Below are 15,206 nucleotides of genomic sequence, written 5' to 3' on the forward strand. Positions count from 1 at the left end.
ATTTTTGCGTACGTTTGATTTTCACCATTTTGCAAAAAAGTGCAATTTTAAATTTACAAATATTTGTCATTTATTAACTCCATACAGGTTAGGCCTTTATATTGAGTAGTGATTTAGCAGGCATTTTGTAAAATTTGTTGTGTTTATCTGCCAATAATGGTTTTGGTGTATTTCTTGCGAATATATTGGTTTAATAAACATTTGCGCAAATACCGCATGGTAAAAAAAAAAAAAAAAAATCTGTAGCACCTTCTTTTTATTCTAGATGTCATATGCTTTCAGAAAATACATGGTTTTGGGGGTCTTTCACAAATGTTAAAAGCTGTAAAAAAGGGGGAAAAATGAATACCTTCAGATTTTTTGAGAAATTTTGATAATTACACTTTTGGGTCCGTTAAATATTCACCAATTTCACAAAAAGGCACAATTTAAAGTTACAAATATTTGTTATTTATTATTAACTCAATACAGGTTAAGCTTTTACATTTAGTAGGAATTTTGTAAAATGTGCTGTGGCATTTATCTGCCAATCATGATTTTAGTGGATTTTTAGCAAAAATATAGTTTGATAAACATTTGCGCAAATATCGTGGGACCTTAGAAATCAGTAGCACCTTCTTTTTATTCTATTGGACATGTGCTTTCAGAAAATCTATGGCTGGGGGGGGGGGGGGGTCTTTTACAAACTCAGAGCTATAAGTGACAAATAAAAAAGCAAAGAAAAATTTCAAAAATTGTCTGGTCACCTGAGTATACAAAATGCCTGGCAGCGAAATGGAGACAGGAGAGTCAGGACACTATGTTGCAGATAGAGAAAGGAGCTGTGTGTTAGTGGGCGTCCTGACTCTCCTGTAGTCCAAGGGAGGAGGCGAGCACGACACTCCACATCAGGGAGAAAGCCTTGCATTACTGTGTGGAGTTACAGACAGAAGAACAGGAAGTGAGGTTTTCTCAGAAGAAATAAGGACATTTAAAAGCAAAATCGAAGGATGAGGTAAGTGAAGGTGGACTGCACTAAGGTAAAGGAAGCTATTTAGGGAAAAAAAATTGTACCTTTTACAACCCCTTTTTAATATCGGGATTTTTTATTTTTTTTTGGTTTGGATTTTATTTAACAATCTGTACTATCTATAGAAAAAAGTGATCTACAAGAAAATGGACAGGAACTCTGACCAAAGCTCACATACAGATGAAGGTAGCGGGTTATTGACTGAATAAACCTGTGAATGGATCCAGGTCTGTGTGCTGCGGTCATTAACAAGACTTACCGTCCCACTCCGGGATCGCTGCATGGGGTAGACATCTGGCGACGTGCTCATAAGACCAGAACTGCCAGCATAATTTTCTCCCCAGCTGTACAAATTAGGATCTAGATGTACACAATGAAAAGAAGGTTTGTCATTTGCCTAGCTCAATAGTAAACATTGCAATATCAAGAATGCCAATACATTACAGTGTTTGTAAACTCTAACGATTACTTATTCTTATTTGCTACCCGTAACCAGGAGCCGGACAAATTTCGATTCATTCTAGGGCAGGCTGGTTGTACTGAAGTCAATCGATTGACTCCAGTACAACCAGCCTGTCTGGTTTTCTGTTAGATCACTGGTGTCACGTGATGCAAGCAAGGACTTGACAAAGGGGACCATGTCCACCAAAAAATATTGTAGCAACAGCTCACAAACCCCAACAGCATCCATCTGCTCACGTTACTTGACCCCAAGCATGGTACTGGCTTGTCCGGCTGCTGGGAGGCTTCTTGTGTATGTGAATGGTCAGTGCGCATGTGGTCAAACATAGCAGTGGCTGCATTCGGGTCAGGACTGCTGCCATATTCACACTGTCAGCTGGAGCTCCTATCAAGAGCGATGAAAGAATTTTGGCGCACAGTACAATGGTGGGGAGATGTTAATGATAAGTTCTGATTCATCTCTGCATTTTCATTTAGTTTTTAAATAAAAAAAATTAAAGGTATTGCACCAAAGCCTGTGTGCGCTTAACTTCTGTTTTTGCGATTCTGTGGTATAATATAATATAATATAATATAATATAATATAGACACACACACACACACACACACACACACACCATTATTTTTTTCCTTGCCCATTGCACATTTATTTTTCTGTACTTGCAGGGTCTGCTCAGACAGTGAGAGAATACATCTGATGATATTACGGTTTACACCCCACATCTCTAAGGCCTCGTCCGCCGGACCGTTTTCAGCAGACATGTCCGCTCTGAGAGTTCTGTCTGATGGTTGTACACACCATCAGACAGAAATCCGCGCGGACACGATACGTGGTCGCGACGATGACGCGGCGACGTGCGCGGCCCTGGAAGGTCAATGCTTCCACGCATGCATCGAATCACTTCGACGCATGCGAGGGCTTTTGGCCGAGCGGACATGTACGGCGAGTCTGTACAGACGACCGAACATGTCCGACGGACAGGCTTCCAGCGGACATGTTTAACATGCTAAGAATCATTTGTCCACTGGAAACCTGTCCGATCCGCCGGAAAACTGTCCGGTCGGACGTACAGACGACCGAACATGTCCGCTGAAACTGGTCTGCGGACCAGTTTCAGCGGACATGTTCAGTCGTGTGTACGGGGCCTAAGACATGCTGTTACACCAAAGGTGGAAAATCAGATGGGCCTTACAAAAGCCTACTCCTGTTGGTTCTCTTGAAGGCCCAAGTTTAAAACATTTCAAATGTTACATTTTTCTATACTCACTGTCTTGCTCAGCTCCTTTCAAAAATGCCCCAATTGCACCAAGGTATCCTTCATGCCTGAGAAAAAGTGCCTGGACTTCCCCCTATAATAAAACAGAAAGCCATGAGTTTGAATTTACAAAACGGCGCCACAGTAAAAACAGAAAAGAGAACGAATGTGCAAGTCATAGAACTACAGTGGTAAGGTCCTGCAGCACTAGGTCTACAATTGTGAAAGGTTTCTACAGTTATTTTAGGTGGAGTCTGGTAGTATCTTATACGTCTTGGTGGACAACGGTTCTTTTTTACCAGTTGTGTGTGTGTGTGTGCACAGGTTTCTGCTCAGCTCCTCCAGCTGCATGTGTCATGTTAATATATTAAAGTGGAGTTCCACCCATAAATATAACATTACATCAGTAGTTTTAAAAAAAATGTCATTAGTCCTTTAAGAAAAAAAAGTTTAGATGCCTTCAAAGTGTTGTTGCTAGGCAGAATAGTTAATCTTCCCTCTTCCTGCACCTAGGTGCTTAAGCTTCCTAACCTACACCGCACAGACTCCTGGGAATGTAGTGGGTGTAACTTTACAGGAGTCTGTGCACTCCCCAGTCTTGAAAAATCATGTGACTTGGACAGTACAGGTGCTGAAACCTGATCTGAAACCTATTACACTGCTTGTGCAGCACTGAGCATGTGCGAGATCTGCAAGGCTGAAATCCAGGAAGTCATACAGTCTGGCTTCATGATGCCCACACTTAAGATGGCCCCAGTCAATTTTTATTTTATAAAGTGTCTAAATGCTGTAACAACCTAACAAAACGGACCTTAGTTTACAGACTAACTTTACTAGAATACATTAAGCTTGTGTATTACAGGGGTATTTGTATTTAAAAAGTGAAACTGTGGCCGGAACTCCGCTTTAATAATCCAACAGGGAGAACAGGGCGCAAGCAGGTAAGAATCTGAAAGAAAGTTTGTAAAAAGCCTTGCAATGTATACAATAGATCTAAAGTTAAAGCCGTCAGCCTTCTGGTACATCATCCTGAAGCTGGTGGTGGCAGATAAAAAAAAAAAAAAAAAAAATGTACTGTCTCATTACAGACTTTAAGATTGCCATACCTCTAGATACACGATGCATCTGCAGTTCAATTACACTACATAGTGGGGGGGGGGGGGGGGAACCCCGACAATCAGCATAGTACCAGCTGACAGAAGAATGTCTTCCATGTTGTACTCCCCCGCATGAGATCCATCACAAGATAATTATTATGTATGTTGGAGGAAGAAGGAAAGGAAGGAAGGAAGGAAGGAAGGGAAGGAGGGAGGAAGGGAAGGAGGGAAGGAAGGAGGATCTTGTTACCTCATAGCAGGTTAAACAGCACAGTGCTTGTGCCGTCTAACCAGCCCCTCCTCTGGAGGAAGTACAGCCAAAACAAGGTTTGGCTGTACTTCTCCAAATAAAACTTGTGCTGGGAAGTAATGTAGGCAGACAAAACAGATCTTCTGAAAATGCATAGAACCTGGCCCTCCCTACCTTTAGTATTGACCTGGAATAAACCTTAAACCTAAATTGAAGACTGCAATCTTTATCTGCATACATGACTTGTGATGTATTGAAGCAAAGATTACCGTAACAGCCAAGTAACTTGCTTTTAACACTCAGAGGCTAGCACTGGCTAAATACATATTTCTCTGCAAGCAGATTTCCTTTAATAACAGATCCACTTTGGAAGGAAGTTAAAACAATAGCATTGTGCCATTACGAATCTTCAGCTTGATAGCTGCTGCCCCATAACTTATTTTGAACAATGGCACCGAGTATGAGCTGGAAATGACACCTGGGTTATGGCTTGGTGAATGTCACTTACTGTATATACTCAAGTATAAGCCGACCCGAATACAAGCCGAGGCACCTAATTTTACCACAAAATTTTTTTTGGGAAAACAAATTGACTTGAGTATAAGCCGAGGGTGTCCCATCTGCATGCCTCACTGTGCCCATGCCTAGACTTACGTTTAACGTGGGAGAATATAGACCTGGGGCTACATGTGTGCCAAGTTTCGGGTCCAGGGGACCTACGGCCGGCCGGTACAGGGTCCCCAAAGTTACCGGAGAAATTACCGTTTAACATGAGAGTCTATGGAAGGGGTGTCCGACTTTGAAAAAAAAAAAAAACGGAGCTCCCCGGGCCGTAGGTCCCACGGACAAAAAAACAAAGACAATTTGCACACTTGTAGAGGAAGAGTGGGGCTATATGTGTGCCAAGTTTGGGGCCCAGGGAACCTACGGCCGGCACCGAGTCCCCAAATTCCGGACATCAGGCGCAAAAAGGTGACTCAAGTATAAGCCGAGGGGGGCATTTTCAGCACAAAAAATATTGTGCTGAAAAACTTGGCTTATACTTAAATATATACAGTATACCTCCCAGCAGTATACATACCCCATAGCAGGTATGCAAGCAGGGTTTTCTCTGTATCACTGTGGAATATATATATGTGTGTGTGTGTGTGTGTGTGTGTGTGTGTATGTGTGTGTGTATGTGTGTATGTGTGTATGTGTGTATGTGTGTATGTGTGTATGTGTGTATGTGTGTATGTGTGTATGTATATATATATATATATATATATATATATATATATATATATATAGATAGATAGATAGATGTGATATGTGATATGTGTGTGTGTGTGTATGTGTGTATATATATATATATATATATATATATATATATATATATATATATATATATATATATATATATATATAGATAGATAGATAGATAGATAGATAGATAGATAGATAGATAGATAGATAGATAGATAGAATAGTCTGCCCTCTCTGAACCAATTACCACAATGGCAATAATCTTAGTATAGTACATCAGAAGATTCTAGTGTAAAGGAAGGGAGGAAAGGCAGAACTGCAGCAAGAACCTTTCCTCCTTCCTGATAGCAGAAAAGGAAACCACATCCTGTTAGAGCTGCCCAACATTTAGCAAGGCTAAAAGTCAAATGCCAGGGCGAGCTTCTTTCATAGGAGATATAAGTGGTTAGAAAAAAGGAAAGTGAAAACATTTCACAATTCACCAGGGCACCAACACCCAACTGGTGGCTTACCACACATTGCACAGACTCCCTGCTATATTGCAATATTTTTTAGGCTGGCCACAAAATGCAGATTACATCATGAATAGGGTTAGCTAAAGTTAAGTTGAACCCCAGCTTTACTCTCAAGTCTTGCAGTGATGTACAGACGTCGCTCCTGTAGTGAAATTGCTTACTCTGTGAGAAGGGCACAGTGTGCAGTGAAATCAGTGTACATTAGAAGCTGCAGCAAGCCATATGAAACCTGCCTCATTTTCAAGCTAGAGGACATCCAGCATAATCTAGTCTTTTCCTCCCCAGCCTGGCTGTCCCTGGCCTACCCCTTCCATTCACTGGATTTTTATTTTATCTTTTCAGAGTATCACATGGGGGCTGCATGCATGCATTCCTCCAGGCTGACACCCACACAAAAAATGTATCACACATCCAATGCATTTCGGGGGTCAGAAGACACCCAAATTCATCAGGGCTTCAAATATATATTGGACTGGATGCAAAGCATGCAGTCATAGGCGTGCGCACAAGTTGTGTCAGGTGTGCCTGGGCACACCCTAATCACTCCATGCACATGAGCATTATTGCTCTGTGTACCTGCAGGAAGATGGGAAAATTCTCCCTCTTACCAGCTCTGCCATAAGAGAAGTGTGTACACACTTCTTTCACTGTTTCGGCAGGGAGATCAATGTGCCGGGGCCATACAGTATATATGTAGACACAAACACACACGTAGGTTTGAGCTTTAGAGTGCACACCTAATGCAATAGGCTGTGCACACCTATGCATACAGTAAACTGGGCAATTATTGAAGCATCAAGTCTGTGTGAAATGGGTTTAAGCAGCTGAAACTACTGGTAGAATACCTATATAAAAAAAAAAAAAAATGATAATCATAGGGTGCCGGTGCTATTCTTCCATCCCCCACCCCACTGTTTGCATCAAGGATGAGGGCTCTTGAAAAGTACTGAGGCAGGGTGCTACATTTTTATTTGGTAGCCACTATACGTACAGCCCCCTGCTGCCAGCTATGAGCCGCTTGCATAGCACAGAGGCCTAAGGATGATATTCCTGGGGCTAACACCCATGACAGCGAGGCGTTTATTCACCTTCATGCAAAGGATGCATGAAGGTGAAAAAACACGGACCTTTACAACCCCTTTAACATATTCATAAGGTGTATTTTTTAGCTGTGCGAATTTAGTACACTTGAGCAACGCCAAAATAAAACTCACTTCTCTCTTATACATTAATAAGCATAACACTCAGTTTCAACAGGAAAGGAAAGGAAGTCTGCTATCCTTGTACAGGCACTGTTCAAGGATAGCGGATTTCCTTTTCTATTGAAACAAAGTAGAATAAAGGGAAGCAACATCTTACCATTTCATATTTTATGTATATTGCAGCATACACAGCAGTTTATTTGGCCTTGGAATCAAATTGTTCACAGAATTGTGCAAAACTGGGACTTTAAGTGTTATATATATTACACACACATACTTTATAGTAATCGCTCTCCTTTTTATGCATGTTTAGGACTTGTTCATTCCCTTTTGTTGCATATTTAGGACGCGTGTACACGAGCCAGCAAGCTAAAACCATGTGCATGCGGTTATAAGTTGTGTAGGGGTATTGTTGAACATGGACTTGAAGATCTTTACCAATAATACTGCAAGTAAAACTGCTTTAAAATATAATTTGTTGTGCCGCTTCTCAAAAAGGTGCCGTAAATGGGGTCCAATTGCATTTTCCCTACAGAATGGAAAGATTATCCCATATCCTCCTTGACATTTATGCCAACTGTTGAACCCCCTATTTCACCCAGTAGGCCAGGGGTGGCAAACTTAAATTCATCGGGGGCCACATCAGCAGTATGGTTACCCTCAAAGGGCCGGGTGCGCTATGTATACAGTGCATGGGTCAGGATTGCGCTACGTACACAGTGCATGGGTCAGGATTGCACCTAAAAATTCCTCACATCTGTACTCTATCCTACCTTCCTACCTGGACCAGCTCTGCTCCCTCCCTTTGTATTGGGCTATAGTACCTTTTTTATTTATTGGGCTACAGTGGTACCATCCCTCTGTGGGCGGATCTCCTGTGTTATCAGTATTTATTTCTTTTTTTGTTTTCTTACCAGAACTGTAAAATAGCAGCACACAGTGCAAAACTGCCAGCAATCTCTGCCACAACATTCAGTGGCATGCAAAAAAAGCCGGCATCGCTGGCTGGAAGGACTGGAGAGGCGGGGTGGAGGTGGAAACGGGCGGTGGTGGAGAAGGAGGCGGGCACCAGATCGGCATTGTAAGCCGTCATGCCTGCAGAACAAGCACCAGAGCGGCATTGTAAGCCGTCTTGGCTGCAGAAAGGGAGGCGGAGACAGGGCGGAGGCAGAGACCAGAGTGGCAGCATGAGACGCAGCATTGGAGGCGGGGGCGGAGAGGCACAGAGTCAATACGGGGAATATGTAATGATTACATATTCCCCTTACTCTGTGCTGCTCCGTCTCCGTCCCCAACGCTGCTTCTCAGGCTGCCACTCTGGTCTCCGCCCTCCTTTCTGCAGCCAAGACGGCTTACAATGCCGCTCTGGTGCCCGCCTCCTCCTCCGCCCTGTTTCCGCCTCTACCGCCTCGCCGCCTCCGCTCGTTCTACATTGTAATCAATGGCTCCTCAGACTGGCCCCTCGCTCGCTGAAACCTGGCAAAATGAGGTGGCTGCTGTGCGGGCCACATAACAAGGTCCCGCAGGCCGGATTCAGCCCACGGGCCTTGCGTTTGCCACCCCTGCAGTAGGCGATCTGGGGAGTGGAATTTCCTCCCCCCCATCCCATTTTTTTCTCTATGCTTATCCCTTCCACTTCTCTTGTTTCTCTGGGGTAAGTGTCTCATGTCCTTCATAACCAAGTTTAAACAATTCTTGCAAACCTCTAACCTTATGTGACCTGCTACGCTGTAACGGACACAACTCCAATGTGCACGCATGGCAAAACTACTTTTCTAGGCACCTCAAGAAGGGCCCTCAAAACAGCCCCATGTGGCCCAGATGTAACAAAAAGCCAATCAAAATACAGTGGTTCTTTCAGCAGAATTTGTGCCCATGTAGTGCAGGGGACAATTGCTAATAGGTGAGCACAGAGATTTTCCAAGTATTGTCATGTTTTGTATGCAAAGCCCTGGTCAGTAACTGCTAGGAAATTGTGAAACAAGTGTACAATAATTCCTTAATGAGACATTAGCTCTTACCTATTGGGAAACAATTTGTAACCTTCAGTATAGGTGCTACTAAAGCTTGCATTAAAAAAAAAGAAGGAAGGGGGTGAGAGAGTGCAGACTGATGTGGTCATCATTCTGCTCATTCTACTCCGTTAGAATCCTCATGTCAGCATGCTCCTTGTTAGCACTCCTGATTGGCTCCCAGTCCTGACCCTCCCTCCGCAAGTCGGGTGCTGCTGTATAGGGAGTTGCAAGAGCCAAATAGCAAGCCAAATACAGTAATGTATTTAAATACAGAGCTGTAATATTATATATATATATATATATATATTTTAGATAGAGGTGTCCTTTACATCAGTCTAGAGTTTTTTTTAAAGACTTCCGAGCATGTCAAGAGATTGAGAATGGCGGCAAATGCTTTTACCACTCAAAACAAAATAAATTCACCCTGACACTGCCAAATTGTGGCTAGTGATGCTCAAATCATTCACATCACAACAACAATTGGGCCACATGGACAGCCTAGAATATTGCTCTTTATAGCCCTTTATAGTGCAATTCCCACCTTAGAGAAGAAGTTGATACTGTAGGTGATGGTGTGCATTGTGACAGGATGACCTCGAATGAAAAAGCCTCCGAAATACACCTGAGATAGGTTGTGCTGTTTGGCATACAGACACGCCAACTGGCCAATGTCATTGCTGATCATGTGCAGTAAGCTCTTTGCCATGTCTTCTTTGGAGAATTCTAGGGTACATAAGAGAAATATTGAATTAGAGTTACCAACAATTCCCTTTACAAGAATCTTCCACAGCCAACACCTTAACCTATACTTGAAGGCAAAACTGTTTTTTTTTTTTCCTTCAATAGAGTGGTGAGGGCATAGAGCCCATGTCATGTATTTTATTGTGGTCTGTCTCCCCATTAGGGAAGTTTGGTCTCCCCATTTGTCCTGCTCTCCAAGGTTACCAGAAACTAAAGTAAACGGCAAAAAAAAAAAAAAAAAAACCACACACCACACAAGAGTGCGCAAGCTTTTAGTGCATTACCACCAAACCACCACCGAGGCTTACTCCCTTCCTCAGGAGGTGAACCAACACAGTGTCACATCACTCTTTAAATGGTCCAGGACCAGAAGCCTTCCCACCATCTGGCAAGTCAGTGGGCGGTGGGGGAAAGGAGGTGGGGGAAAACAAAGAAAAGCAATACTCTTTTTAACCCACTAGAGCCCGTTCTAATTATCCCCCTTCGTGCGCCACAGGGGAACTATCAGACCCAGTTCCTGATCGCCCTGACCAGTTTAGGTGAGCAATTATTTTTGACTCCCTGATAAAATTGTACTGTTTTACTATTTACCATTGTAGATTATACTGTACATTTTGCTTGTTGTTTATTGTATATATCTTGTACATATCTTTTAGACCCTCCTGAAGAAGCGGTACAACCGCGAAACCGGTCGAGGTCATTGGCTCCACCCATTAGACACAGATGGTCTTGTTATCTGATCTGAGCTGTGGGGTCTGTCCCTAAATGTTTTTATACTGTACTTTGTTATATGTAAATAAAATATTGTTTTTTATACTAACCTGGTTTCCTATCAGTGCCTTGAAAGTCCCAACCAACACCCTTCCCCTGACCTATGATTATTGATGTCAACTGGCCTCAAGCAGCCTTTTGTATTTTTTCATTTAGGTCTAAACTTTCTTCAACTCTTGGGGAGTGTTGGAGTAATATTTTAATACAATGCCAGGTACCAGTATCTCTTGATTGACTGATCATTGTTACACCTTTAGGCATTTCTTTCAACATTTTCTCAGCAAGAACTGCCAACTTTTCTAAGAGGTTTACATCTGAGAGAAGATTCCCACTTCCTTAAAAATGGGACAAGTAGGGAGTTTAAAAAAGCTTTAATGAGATGCAATTCCTTGAGGTTTAATAAAGAAGAATTGATGCAATAGAAGGGCATAAATATATATTTGGAAATAATTACTGTATGCCAGGAGTCACTGTGGAAGATTCCTGGAAGGAGAATTACGAGGAAGTCTGGTTCAGTGTTTCCAACTTCCCAGATGACACGCTTCATCTGAAAAGGATCCTAAACATTAACCCAAGAGGAACATAGATCCTCTTATTACCAAAGCTTTCAGACAACTGATGTTTAGTGGTAGACAGTCAAGGTATATGCTGAAAGCACCAATTCCGAAAATAAAACTTACAGAACTAAACAGTCCCCTTTAAAAAAAAAAACAGTGCTTTAAAGAAAAGATAGGAAATTAAAGGGGGGGGGGGGAATACCCCTGTAAAGACTTTACATGAGAAACATGATAACATGCATCTTCATCCTTGTATCTAGTACATAAGAAGAGGGTTGGAACTTTGAATGAGGCAAGTATATTGTGGTTAGTCAAATGGGTCAATATGATTACATATATTTATTGTCTGCCATAGCATTATAAGTACATCATAATCAGTACATACATATAAAAAGAGACACAAATGACACGTTGTAAACCATGAATCAAAAATAGTGACATGATAAAAGACCATGTAAAAATTGTACAATGAGAAATAAGATGAAAAAAAAAAAAAAAAAAAAGGAGACTATCCTCCATAGTAGAAATCGCTATAGAAATCAGTAGATTGAAAAACGAATTAGTAGAACCGTCTGGAACAAACATAACGCATCTGTGTAAGCCCGATGTGTTTCATGGAGCGGATGCGTCATTAATCTATAAGGAGACATGGACCAGTCATAAACCAAAAATTAGAAAACATTAATGGGTAAAGTGAATGTAATGATACCCATCCCTTTAAAACTCACATGTCTGCTGTATTTAGAGAAATATTGTTTGACTGCCGGGTCGGACTGTGTCCGTTTCCTCCTGGAGCTGCGATGCTCTTGGACCCATGTTTCCCTCCCACCCACCTTTAGTTGGATGCAGGTATTTGGGTGGGTTTGTCCGACTGAGCATCGGCGCCACCTGCCACCCGTGCATTCGACATCCTCCAGCGTTGATCTGCCGAGGCGTGCTTTCATTACCATCTTTGCCGACATTGGGAGGTCTTCTTGAGTTTTAGTGAGCGGCGCCTGCTGTCCTAGCTCAGACTTCTCCCCTTGATGTCACGCCTGCATGACGCTGCACTTCACAATCCTTGACTACATTTAATTTTAGCGAGGCAATCATCATATGACACTCACCTAATTTTCTATGTGTTTTGGATCCTTTTTGCATTCCTTGGGGATACTTGCTGCCTTACATGTGATCTGTGCCATTCATTGGGTATGGGCCCCTCTCACTTGTTGATAGTAAACATTTGTCATTTATAAATTTTATTGATCCACAGAATTGAGCCCACTTCTTCCATTGTTTCAGACACTTTTGGGGAATGCACATATGTTCCCTGCTCTTCCACCAGCCCCTGTTACCATAGCTTCCGGAGCAGACGTTTTCCATGGCCTAAGCTCTCTGGTAGCACATGCTCTACATACAGTAGACATGCGAGTTTTAAAGGGATGGGTATCATTACCTTACCTTTACCCATTAATATTTTCTCATTTTTGGTTTATGACTGGTCCACTTTGACATGTCCGTGTCTCCTTATAGATACATGGCGCATCCGCCCCTCAAGATTGGAGTTAGTCACTATGGTTAGTTACTATGGAATTGCCCCAAATTAAAGGAATATTGGGAAAATATTTTCGATATTTTAAATAGCTTAGCTAATACTACTATAGAACCAAACCCAGCTTTGGCATTGCTATCCCTGGGAGTAGAATGTATTCAGGCCAATAAACGAACTTCAGCCATCAATTTACTCCTAGCGGCTAGACTTTCAATCACCAGAAGGTGGAAAGTACCGTGTCCTCCTTCAGTGATGGAAGCTGTAGATTTAACAAATCTTCACATGACATATGAAAGACTATGGGCTTTAGCCCAAAACAACTTACACAAATTTGATATTGCATGGTCACCATGGAAAACATGGGTCAACCAAAACATTTGAGAGTTAAACAAGGGATCGTAATATATGTTAGTTTATAATCTTAATTTTCCAATATGTTACTTTCATGCAAACTTTGCATAAGTATGTAATAATTCTGTGGAGTTATAGTAATGTAACTGTTATTTATACCGGTAGTATAAGCAATAGTAATATATCTGCTGTACATGAAAATAGTTGTTTTATATATAAGTAAGGACTTTTAATTTTATCTATAAAACAAGAAATAATTTGTTATGCAGTTTAATGTTATAAGAATTGCAAATAGACGATATGTACATCTCTATGAGTCTTGTTGGAACTCACTCGTTAGATATGTTTGTATATGATTCTTTATATACTAATAAAAATTATTGAAACAAAAAAAGAACACTTGGACGGCCACACATCCTAGATATGACCAAGTACTGGTAAGCGTTAAACGTGATGGCTCCTCTCCAGGGCTCCTGCATTACCTATACTGATTTTATGGATTAAAGAAGGAGTTTCCTCCTTCTTGCAGCCATCCAAGTGTTCTTTTTACATGCTCACATTTACAAGCAGAGCCAGCACCCTAACCTTGCTTACAACATGCAGATCAACATAAAGCAGTGCTTTTCTTCCTTTCTACTACAGTGGGCAGTAATTTAATGCAAACAGGCTTCCACTAGCCCTACGTTTGTATTTAGTTTCTTCATCAGACTGCAGGCTTTTTAGTAGAAGTGATCTGGGTGGCTATAAAGCCGATCTGTTGCACATGGAGGTGAGGTGTGACCTCACACAACTGGCTCCTGGGCTCATCTGTTTTCTATGAGGCCTACAAAAAAATCACCTCAGGATGATGAGTAAAAGGATATTGGGGGCATCAGAACAAAGGCAAAAAGTCGTGTGTTCAAAGATGACCAACCAGTATTTTGTTCATACAGAGAAATAAAATACTCTAAAAAAAAAAGATTGGAGTTAGTCCAGGAAACAGGTCGGGCTTACACAGATGCAATAGGTTTATTCCAGATGGTTCTACCAATTCAGTTTTAAATCTACAAATTGATTGTTTTCCATAGCAATTTCCACAATGGAGGATAGTCTCCTTTTGTTTTGCCATCCCTTACTTGTCATTGTACAATTTTACATGTTTTTTACCATGTCAATATTTTTGATACATGATTTGCAACATGTCATTTATGTGTCCTTTCATTTGTATGTACTGATGGTTATGTACTTATAAGGCTATGGCAGAATATATATATATATATATATATATATATATATATATATACACACAGGGCTCAAAATTTCAAGTCCTGAGCTACTAGCCAGGCCTCAAGAGTTACTCGCCACCAGTTGCCCCACCTAATTCATACACTGCTCTGCGCAATTGCACCCGTAAACACGCCTCGTAGATTATCTCATGGAATGACAATGTTTTATGCAGAATCAAGTTACAAAATTAAATATTACCAACAACAACTTTAACAAAATGGGACAGGGCACTGGGGACAGACCAGAGGGACAGGGCACTGGGGGCAGACCAGAGGGACAGACCAGAGGGACAGGGCACTGGGGGCAGACCAGAGCGACAGGGCACTAGAACTGGGTCTCTTCCCCATTCTATTGCTGTCTCCTCTGCAACTCCCATCCATCCTCTCTCTCTCTCTCCCATTCATCTCATCATCAGGAGCCTGTGTGTGTGGCTCCACGCTTCATGTCCCCACTTCCCCCTTTTATTCAGGCTGGCAGAGAGGAGAGGAGCTGCAGCACAGCGGGAGGGAGTACAATCCAGCGCCAAGATCCACACAACTGCACAGCCATTGACACCATAGCACAGCGCACACTGACAGCGCACAGCACACATTGAGACCAGTCTGTTCACAGTGCTCAGGCTAAACTGTTGGACACTTACATAGAGCACAAGGAGAAGAAAACTGCAAACTAGAAGGCTGCCGCTCTCATGTCAGGGCAACTTTCAGTGAGCGCTGCACCGGAGTGGTAATTTTTGCAATCCTCCACCTCACTCATTACTTTCTGCTCTCCAGCTACATTGGTCGGGGCCCGGGGAGGGGGGCAGGCTCAGAGAGGTCATACTGTTGGGTCCCATGGCTTAATGAGAATTGTAAAAGAAAGGTAGAGCACCTGTGTACTGCTCTGCCTGTGTGCGGCTCACCAGACTACTTTTCTCGAGCATGCACCTTTCCTCTTCG

General features: G+C 42.1%; 1 protein-coding gene across 3 annotated transcripts in view; it reads right to left on the reverse strand.

Annotated features, from left to right (window-relative positions):
* Positions 1 to 15,206, reverse strand: part of PANK4 (pantothenate kinase 4 (inactive)) — a 77,455-nt gene that overhangs the window by 31,064 nt on the left and 31,185 nt on the right. For all 3 annotated transcript variants that reach the window (XM_040325921.1, XM_040325920.1, XM_040325922.1), the window contains exons 7-9: positions 9,593 to 9,774; positions 2,740 to 2,821; positions 1,269 to 1,369 (exon numbers count right to left, since the gene is read on the reverse strand). In XM_040325921.1, the coding sequence (XP_040181855.1) occupies positions 1,269 to 1,369; positions 2,740 to 2,821; positions 9,593 to 9,774 (365 nt within the window). The remainder of the gene's footprint in view (positions 1 to 1,268; positions 1,370 to 2,739; positions 2,822 to 9,592; positions 9,775 to 15,206) is intronic.

The sequence above is a fragment of the Rana temporaria genome, chromosome 10 (assembly GCF_905171775.1).
Source record: "Rana temporaria chromosome 10, aRanTem1.1, whole genome shotgun sequence".
Lineage (NCBI taxonomy): Eukaryota > Metazoa > Chordata > Amphibia > Anura > Ranidae > Rana > Rana temporaria.